A 10,656-nucleotide genomic window follows, 5' to 3' on the forward strand; every position below is an offset into this window, starting at 1 on the left:
TTGATATTGGGTCTGTAGCATGCTGGGGTGAAGGGCTACCAAGTTTGTTCAAATGAATGACCTTGACTTTCATTCAAGGTCACAGGAGTCAAAAAGGCTAAAATCTTTAAACGACTTCTTCTCAATAACCAAGAGTCCCAGGGACTTGATATTGGGTCTGTAGCATGCTTGGGTGAAGGGCTACCAAGTTTGTTCAAATGAATGACCTTGACTTTCATTCAAGGTCACAGGGGTCAAAAAGGCTAAAATCTTTAAACGACTTCTTCTCAATAACCAAGAGTCCCAGGGAGTTGATATTGGGTCTGTAGCATGCTGGGGTGAAGGGCTACCAAGTTTGTTCAAATGAATGACCTTGACCGTCATTCAAGGTCACAGGAGTCAAAAAGGCTAAAATGTTTAAACGACTTCTTCTCAATAACCAAGAGTCCCAGAGACCTAATATTTGGCCTGTAGCATGCTGGGGTGAAGGGCTACCAAGTTTGTTCAAATGAATGACCTTGACCTTCATTCAAGGTCACAGGGGTCAAAAAGGCTAAAATCTTCAAACGACATCTTCTCAATAACCAACAGTCCCAGGGAGTTGATATTGGGTCTGTAGCATGCTGGGATGAAGGGCTACCTAGTTTGTTCAAATGAATGGCCTTGACCTTCATTCAAGGTCACAGGGGCCAAAAAGGCTAAAATCTTTAAACGACTTCTTCTCGATAACCAACAGTCCCAGAGACCTAATATTTGGCCTGTAGCATGCTGGGGTAAAGAGCTACCAAGTTTGTTCAAATGAATGACCTTGACTTTCATTCAAGGTCACAGGAGTCAAAAAGGCTAAAATCTTTAAACGACTTCTTCTCAATAACCAAGAGTCCCAGAGACCTAATACTTGGCCTGTAGCATGCTGGGGTGAAGGGCTACCAAGTTTGTTCAAATGAATGACCTTGACTTTCATTCAAGGTCACAGGAGTCAAAAAGGCTAAAATCTTTAAACGACTTCTTCTCAATAACCAAGAGTCCCAGAGAGTTGATATTGGGTCTGTAGCATGCTGGGGTGAAGGGCTACCAAGTTTGTTCAAATGAATGACCTTGACCTTCATTCAAGGTCACGTCGATCAAGTATGCTTAAATCTTTAAATGACTTTTAGTGAAAAGCCAAAGTGCAGAGAGACATTATATTGGTCCTGTAGCATGCTTTCAAATAACTGCAGGATCCATATATGAAAAGATCACTGCATTGCAGGTGAGCGATTTGGGCCCATTGGGCCCTTGTTTAGTCTACTCTCAGATATGGTGGAATCAAACACTCTTCATAGATGGAAGGGTCTTAAGGTGCTTTACCAAAATTGTGAATTTCATGACCCAGGGGTCACACGTTTGCCCCTGGGGAGGGGGTAAACTTTACTATAGTTTATATAGGAAAATCACATCTTTGGCTATAATTTATTTGATTTCGATTGGAATTCATTCTAACTTGGTTAACATTATCAGCATGGGATTACAGTTTGATGGCATGCACATGTTGGCCCTGATTGACCCCCATGGGCTGATTGGTGGGGCCAAAAATGGTCAGTTAAATCAAGTGAAATATTTCAAATTTCAGGTGACCGTTAGGGCCCATGGGCCTCTTGTTAAGTTGTTTTATCTTGGTGCATTTGCCTGACTACTGATGAACACAGTTGTATAAATTTGTGTGTATATCGGCACTACTTGTAATTCATAATCACTTTTATGTTGTAGATGGTTAGGAGTCCGCCTGGAGTTGTTGGGAAATTTACTGATTCTGGCTGCAGCTTTATTTGGCGTTTTCTCACCTGATCAGTCAGGAGCAATTGTTGGCCTGTCTATATCCTATGCTTTACAGGTAAATGATGTTGTGTACAATCAACACACAAAACGTCTTGTCCTTCCAAATAATCTATTACTGAAAGGCTTTCAACTCTCTTTTAAAATTTGTATAATTGGCTGTGTATTCACATTTTCTAAGAATAAAGTGGTCTTGTAGACTCTTGTTCATCAACTTATAATAAAAACGTCCATAATTTTGTTTTATTTCCTTGTGTTACAAGATGCATGAGAGAGTAGACATATACACATACCTTGTGAATACAATAATGCAATTGTACAGATAGTGTTGGACACTGATACTATTATATCAATCTACAAGTTATATATAATTATTATACAATACAATGTATTTATATATCTTTCTACAGAAGAACACATTGCATGGTATATAATTAAGTAATAGCATAATGCAATACATTAGTATTAAATGTATATTTGGATTGCACATATGTTAAGGATGTTTCCCTAGATTAAAACTTCATTGTTATATCTGTTGGCAGGCGACGAGTGTGCTGAATGTTTTAGTGGTAAACATTAGTGATCTACAGAGTAATACAGTGTCAGTGGAAAGGATCAAGGAGTACTCTGAGGTCGAGGCAGAGGTACTCCGTCAAGACAATTGTCTATTCTACATATAGAATTGCTCCGAGGTCCAGACAGAGGTACTCTGTCATGACCATTGGGGCTGTAATAGCACAGTCGGTTAATGTGCCGAGCTCGTTATCTCAGGTGAAGATGCGAGGTGTATGGTTCGATGCTCCCTACCCCAGTGGGCACACAACGTCTGGAGAACGTTGCAGTTACGTCAGGATGCAACGTTGCATTTAGGTTGTAGTAACGTTGCAAATGAAAGTTTGGGGAACGTTTTCATACAACGTTCCCACAACGTTACTGAGTTACGATGTGGCAACGTTTTATTTACGTTGTATAGACGTTGTCACAACGTCGTATTATTTTATTTTCTACTATTGTTACCTATTATGTACAACAAAAACTCAAGTTTTTTTAAACATTATTTTAATGTCTTTATTTCCATGTGTCCATGTGCTTGCACTCCTCCCATCACTCATATCTCTGATGTCTCCGATTACCTCGGTGCATCCAGTTATCACCATTTAATCTGTAAATAGAAAAATAATCAAACAATTATTATTGATATACCGTAAACTTTTCCGCAATATATCATAACGTGCTCGGTTAACAAATATGCGTGAAACTAAACTTATGCCCGGTGATACCAAAAACGTACATCCGTTGTACGTACGTACGTGAAGATAAATCATAGCATGCCTGATCTGTTTGTAAATAAACACAAGTCAATTTCAAACGCAGTGTAATTAACAAAATACGAATCATATAGAACTTACCTTGAATTACTGATCTGTATTCGGGAAGAAAGCTGATTCCATATGTTATTTTGAAAGCAAATACATAATCCAGTATAGCAAGTCAACAGTCCGATTGAAATGTGTGTGTGTACGGCCCACGTGTGTTTGCAGAACAAAGAACCGGAAGTTAAAATTACCGAGCAAATATCAATACTCTTTTTTCTTCTCTCTATCTGTTTCTTTTCCCGAAAATGATTGCAACGGTTTCAACCAAAACACGATATTTTCATGCAGTTAAAACTGAAATGAAAGTCGTTTAAAAAAAAAAAATGTTTTTGAAATGAATGCGAATGTTTGCATTGCCCCCTGGCGGATATATATTGCAACATAAAAGGAGGTAACACCGATTTGTTATCGTAACCTTGTAAGTTCGTTTGATCACATTTATTTGTATAAAAGGAGGTCTTACAGCAAAATTGGATCAGGAAAGGATCAATGATCGATATTATATCATTAGGGCACATTATAGGCGACGTAGGTTGCTTTTAAACTAATCTAAACATATTCATTATTGAAAAATAAAATTTCGAGCAAATAATTAAATTTATCTTTATCATGAAATTTCATGTTTTCGTTCGGTATGTCTTTGGCATTTATGTAAACTTGCAAGCCGTTTAAAATTAACAACAAATACACAAAGTTTGCATTAAAACCTTGTTACAACGTTGTCACAAACGTCAAAAGCTAACGTTGCACTAACGTTTGACATAAAACGTTCTCACAACGTTGTAGAAAAGTCCCGGACGTTGTGACCTGAATAGGACGTTTTCCGGACGTTCTCCGAACGTTTTGTGTCCACTGGGACCTGTCTTGGTTTGTATTTCTTGGGAAGCTGAGAAACAGGCTGGCCAGTTCTGTGGTTGTGTCCTTGGGCAAGACTTTAACCTTAGCTTATAGCTCTGGATTGCATTAAACAGGTCTCTGGTATGTTGTTCAGTGAGGTAGTCACCAACTACGTGAGGTAGTCACCAACTACGTGAGGTAGTCACCAACTACTACAAGGAGACCCATCTCACAGTGACTCTGACTGTTCACAGAGCCATACACTCAGCAAATAAACAAACCAATTATGACAGATATTGCAAACAGAACCTTTTTTTCTCTGAATATAATATAATGTTTAATTGATTTTTCTAACAGATACATTCTGTATAACCAATTGTGGACACAACATTATTGTCTAGACCAGTGATTAATTAATGGTTTTAATCATTACAGGCAGAATGGTACTGCAAGAAACCACCACAGTCTGGCTGGCCTCGACAAGGGGAGATAATTTTCCAAGACTACAAGATGAGATACAGACGTGACCTTGACCTTGTTCTCAAAGGCATCTCGGTCCATATACACCACGGGGAGAAGGTGATTTCTAGTTACTGTTGGTTAAAGTCAGGGACGTCTGGCAGGCATCACTGAAGGATTATAAAATGTCTGTTTCACTTGTGCATGTTTCCTAACACCTGATGTATGGAGCTACCTCTGTAATAATACTAACATTTCTTTTTGACCTGTCCAAAATATAACAACTTGCGTATGAAATTGTTAAGAAAAACTTGCAACGAATTGGCTCCAAATGTAAATCCAGATCTCATTGTAAATCTTATGCCTGATCTTCTTTGAAACATTATATTGCATGGCTCCGACAACAATACCGATTCCTCAAACAAAAACATTTTTGACTTTGTATTTGATTATATTGTTGATTCAAAAAGGTTCTAATTTCATCTTATAACACCTCAACCCCCCCCCCCACCCCCCACCCTCCCACACCTTCACTCTCTTTGCTTTACCACTTTCCCTCTATCCTCATCCTTCCTCTCCACCACATCTTCTTTATGTTATGGAATGTATGTGTGCGTGAGAGAGAGTGTGTTATGATTACATCTTGTACATACTGTATTGTTTGATGTGTTGAGGAGAGCATCTCGTAGCCCTAGGGCTGTTTGTGATCCTCATTAAACAAATAAAGAATTAGAACAATAATACTAACAGTAAATTGCAATTAACATCTTGTCTATTTAAATCAGAAAAAACAAGTACCTTTGAAAATGGTCAATGCCAGAGTCAAAGTCTTTGATGAATAGTCAGTCATAAATCAACATTTCTAGAAGAACTGGTTTTGAAATGATGTAAACCTACTGATGTTAATGCACTACATTGTATTTAGATTTTCGAGTTGTTCGAGGAATTATTAAATCTGAGCCAACTTAGGAATCAATCAATCTTAGCTGGAATCCCAAAATTATTTTTTTCTGTGTACAGGACCATGATAAGTGTAAGAAAATAACAGTGAACATACATCTTAATTAGAAGGATAACATATAACAAGATTTAGGTGTGATTTTTGTGTCGCCTACAAAGGATTTCCAAAAGGCGACTCATAGGCGCTGCTTTTTCGACAGCGACGGCAGCATCAACAATGTTAAGGTTTTGCGTTTAGCTCTGTTTCTCACAAAGCTTGATTCAACAAAACCTCAATAATAGGTGTAGCATGGATAGTAGAGCCTACTACACTAAAGGCATTTCATGGATTAATGTAGTTTTTGGAATAAAAACCTCAAATTTCTGGAATTACAACAAAATTAAGGTTAAGGTTAAGGTTAAGGCCTACTGCACTAAATCCTTTTCGGGATGTCTGCAGTTTGTAACAAGTTAAGTGTCTCAATTTTCTGCACGTACAGATGTACTTGTAATGCATGCTGCATATACAATTCAATAATTTCTGCCTTTCTCACACCTATTATCCAATGACTATCTGGTTATTTAGCACTTTACGATATGACCTTCAATTTCTTTAGTCTCTTCAAATAAATCCCTGGGTACCCATGAAAAATGCTTATGATTGTGACAATGCAGGAAGGGTGACACATATAATTAATTATGCATAATTATACCCCCCGCAACGAAGTTAGGGGGGAGGGGGTATACTGGAATCAGGTTGTCTGTCCATCTGTAGACACAACGATGTACCGGCTACTCCTCCTGAACTACTGAGGGAATTTCAACGAAACTTTATGGCAATAACCCTTATACATTGTAGATGTGCTTAATCTATATCATACTTCGTTTTTTGGGTGAGGGGGAATTTTGTCAAGTCAACTCCCCATAAACCTGTGAACTGTTTCAAGTCAAACTACACAGGAGTGATAGGGAACATGTGTAAATGTGCATGCATGATATTTCTGTACAGAATTTTTGGTTTCCATGGTTACGAGGTTTTAATACCCATATTCTTGTGGAAAACTTTGTCAAGACAACTCAGACAACTCCTATATAGCTATCAACGGATTTCATTTGAAATACACAGGAATGTTAGGGACTCATAATGTGTACATATGCATGCAGGTTTTCCCGCCACAAATTAGGTTGCCGTGGTAGCCCAATCACTAAAAAAAGTTTTTTTGGCACAAGTTTGACAACAATCGGACCAATTCAATTGTATTGCATAGAGTTATAGCCCTTTGTTGGATGAGTTTGAAAACCCACACTACCTGTCACTTGAAATTCATATACTTGGGATGAAAGATTCAGGTAGATGAGGCAGTGTGTCTTGTACCAAAAGTAGGTTACTCTGACCTACATTCTGACCTTTGGCTAGGGCATTGACTCACTTGATTGAGGGTTTTGTACATCATATAAACAAAATGTCCCAAGCTCTGTCTCCTCCATGATTTGGGCTTGGATTCACCTAGGTGACATAGAGCTTCATGAGCCAAAAATGAGCCAAAAATAGTCAATCTGATCTACATTTTGACCTTTGACCTACATCAAAGAAAAAAAATAGTCCAAGCTACATCTACTGCAACACTTGTCACTGGAACTTCCTACTTGAAAAATGGGTTCATCTTACTTACGGCGTAGGTTCACTTGCATTGAACTTTGATATATCTTCTAAAAGGACCTTTTTCATGAACAATTGAATTTTGCCCACACATCAATTTGACCAAAACCAGATGTTATCTGTAGCACCCTTAGAGTGAACACTTGAAATAGGTTTCAAAAATTCGAAAGGTCCCATGAGCCTGTGTTATGGCCAAAATAAACTTGTCCATCAGAGATGTATGACTGGGTTCACTTTTTTCATCCAAAACACTATCAAAACAATATTTTATTTGGTCAAATGATCTAGAGTAGGATTAACTGCAAACTTTGATCTTACATATGTAGCTAAATATCCCACAATAAAAATTCAACACAATATGATATTCCTCGATTTATCAACATTTATGTTTTCATGCCACCATCACAAATGCAATAATTATTATTTATTGAATTATTGAATATGATATGTTTGTCAAACATTCAGTGTGTAAAATTGATTGATACATCTAATACATAATGATGTACAAATGTACAAAACTTCTAATTTTACGATTTATTTAACAGATTGGTATTGTCGGAAGGACAGGAGCTGGGAAGTCCTCCCTGACACTGTCACTGTTTAGACTTATAGAGGGCACTGGGGGCAGCATCACCATTGATGGAGTAAGGATCGCAGACATCGGTTTACACAACTTACGAGAAAAACTCACTATTCTACCACAGGTAATATAATTTGTATATTTTAAAGTTGAGCAGTGTGTTGTGGCAAAGTGGTTGTATTTTTGTGAAATTGGGACTACTTATCATCATTTGTTACTAAGTTTGATATTTCATGTCTAAGGACCCTGTGCTATTTTCCGGGACATTACGCATGAACCTTGACCCTTTTGACAAGTATAATGATGACCAGCTATGGATTGCATTACAACAAGCTCATCTGAGTGAGTTTGTCAAGACATTGCCAGGGTCACTGAGCTACCAGTGTGGAGAAGGGGGCCAGAACTTCAGGTACTAGCCATTGTCATAAGTAGAATTAGTTATGATAATGATGTGTTATTACAGTGTTATAGGTGTTGCTGATAATTTCATAATTTTTAAGGTAATTTGTTTTGACGTATTGTCTATACTCCTTATTATTATCAATTTGAAGTATTGTTACCGTTGATAGATTTATATGAATACTGAGGGCAGGTGAGCTTATGCCATGGCGCAGCATCTGTCGTCCGGCCAGCTGGCATCTGTAAATATTTTCTTTGAATCTTTTCTAGTCATGAACACAGAAATGGATTTTAATGAAAATTGATCTGGAGCATTATTGGGCATAGGAGATCTGATGTTTCATAAATGGAGAGTGTTACTTCCTTGGGGCTGGAGGGCAGGGCCCATTAGGGAAAATTGAGATTAATTCTTCAAATTGTTACATAAACTATAGTCATGAAAAAATGATTAGATTTTCATGAAACTTGGTCTGGAGCGTTATTGAGTAAAGGGGATTTCATGTTGTAAAAACGAAGGATGTGGCACTCTGGGACAGGAGAAAGTGGGCCTAATAGGGGAAACGGTATAGCATAGCAAAAAAAAAAGAAAGAAAAAAACAACCTTTGTAATCCCTTTTCTTTTTCAAGAATGGCAATAGGGTACACCTGTAGTTTGAACCATTGTTAAAAGAGCCAATTCAAATGTAGGAAAATATTTGAAATATAGCTTAAATTAGAGTATTATGCCATTATTACTAAAATATACAGATGAGTGATTCAGACCCTCTGGGCCTCTTGTATTTTTTAATAGGAACTAGTATATTATATGTCTGGTCTATATGTCATGTTTTATATCCTCCATATAGGGATACTATAGTAATCATTCTGTCACGTGTACTTCTGTTCACAAGTCTTTCCATTGCAAAATGTTTATATAAGTGTTTGTGTATTTTGAGCATATAATTAGCATTACTTTAATTCATTATCAATGTAGTTCTAAGGTTAAGCTCTAGTTGGAAAAAACATATTCTGAGGATCTTTCTGGCAGTTCTCTAGATAATTACAATTCTGTCCTATTATCCTATTATCTAAAAGATATTTTGAAATAGTTTATGATACTAAACACCATAATATTTACAGTGTAGGGACAGCGACAGTTGGTGTGTTTGGCCCGGACGTTACTTAAGAAGACAAATGTGCTGATTCTGGATGAGGCTACTGCGGCTGTAGACATGCAGACTGATGCTCTAATACAGGAGACTATACACACAGAGTTCTATGACTGTACTGTCCTGTCTATAGCCCATCGGTTAAATACTGTACTCGATTATGACAAGTTAGTCTAATTGTTTTATTCATATTTTAATTCATTTGATACTATAATGATGGTATCCCAAGGAAGGAAGTTTCAATGGATATTTGGAGATTAAACCTGATAAATGATAAGTTATATTCAGAAGTTTGAATGAGATGGTGAGTATGATACAACAATGGTTATTATCCAAGCAAGGAAGTGGTATTCAGTTACTTGTCTGACCAAAGTCTTGTCTATCTTTAATGATATCATGCACTTATAAAAGACATGTTGCATTTGAATATACTGTTGACGTACATATGTTAGAGTTAATCCCATTTTAACCTTTATAGATCTCAAAACATTGTGCTAAAATATTATTGCGCTAATTGCATTTTCTATGTGCTATTCCTACAAAAAATATCAGAATGAGCTAATTCTTCATTGCGTTATTTTTTTATACAAAAATATGTAGTATTGAAAATGTGCAAAAATTTTAGTGCACCAAAATGAATGCATTTCACTGTGAATTCACAGTTACTAATGGGATATTATTAAAAAAAAATAGAAAATGTTTATTAGTCATTTATAATGAAAAAAACATTCAGAGAAATAAACTTAATTTCCTACCCGATAAACTGATGTGATGACTAATCACTTGTGGCAAATGATGTAAGGTTTTAATTTTTTTACAGGGTGATGGTCCTGAGTAATGGACAGATCGCTGAGTTCGATTCACCATCTGCTCTCCTCTGTAATCATGATTCCGTGTTTTATGGAATGGCGATGGATGCTGGACTTGTTACCAACTACCAAAATGGCGGGAAAAATGGTTCTTGATGATTATCAGCCAGTATCACTTACATAGAATCTAGACCAGTCAATCAGCACACAATGTGATGAATTACATAGAAACTAGACCAGTAAACAGCACACAGTGTGATGAATAAGATGGTTTATTGAATTTTTAACTCGCCTGCCTGAAGGGCAAGTGAGCTTATGCCGTAGTGCAGCGTCAGTCGTCCATCCGTCGGCTTCAACTTTTTCATTTAAACAGTCAACTTCTTCTTAATAACCAAAAGGCCCAGGGAATTGATATTAGGCCTGTAGCATCCTGGGGTGAAGGGCTAAAAAGTTTTTTTTAAATGAATGACCTTGACCTTCAAGGTCACATGGGTCAAATAGGCTATAATCTTTAAACAACATCTTCTCAATAACCAAGAGGCCCAGGGACTTGATATTGGGCCTGTAGCATCCTGAGGTGAAGGGCTACCAAGTTTGTTCAAATAAATGACCTTGACCTTCATTCAAGGTATCATGAATCAAATAGGCTAAAATC

The 10,656-nt window shown here is 37.1% G+C and overlaps 1 protein-coding gene across 1 annotated transcript in view; it reads left to right on the forward strand.

The window, feature by feature from the left end:
• Window positions 1–10,135, forward strand: part of LOC117333017 (multidrug resistance-associated protein 1-like) — a 29,890-nt gene extending 19,755 nt beyond the window's left edge. Inside the window, 7 exon segments of the mRNA XM_033892127.1 lie at window positions 1,729–1,852; window positions 2,337–2,438; window positions 4,443–4,586; window positions 7,611–7,769; window positions 7,888–8,054; window positions 9,164–9,359; window positions 10,013–10,135. Coding sequence (XP_033748018.1) covers window positions 1,729–1,852; window positions 2,337–2,438; window positions 4,443–4,586; window positions 7,611–7,769; window positions 7,888–8,054; window positions 9,164–9,209 — 742 coding nt within the window. The 3' untranslated portion in view covers window positions 9,210–9,359; window positions 10,013–10,135.
• Window positions 10,136–10,656: the final 521 nt, after the last annotated feature.

The sequence above is a fragment of the Pecten maximus genome, chromosome 8 (assembly GCF_902652985.1).
Source record: "Pecten maximus chromosome 8, xPecMax1.1, whole genome shotgun sequence".
Taxonomy (NCBI): Eukaryota; Metazoa; Mollusca; class Bivalvia; order Pectinida; family Pectinidae; genus Pecten; species Pecten maximus.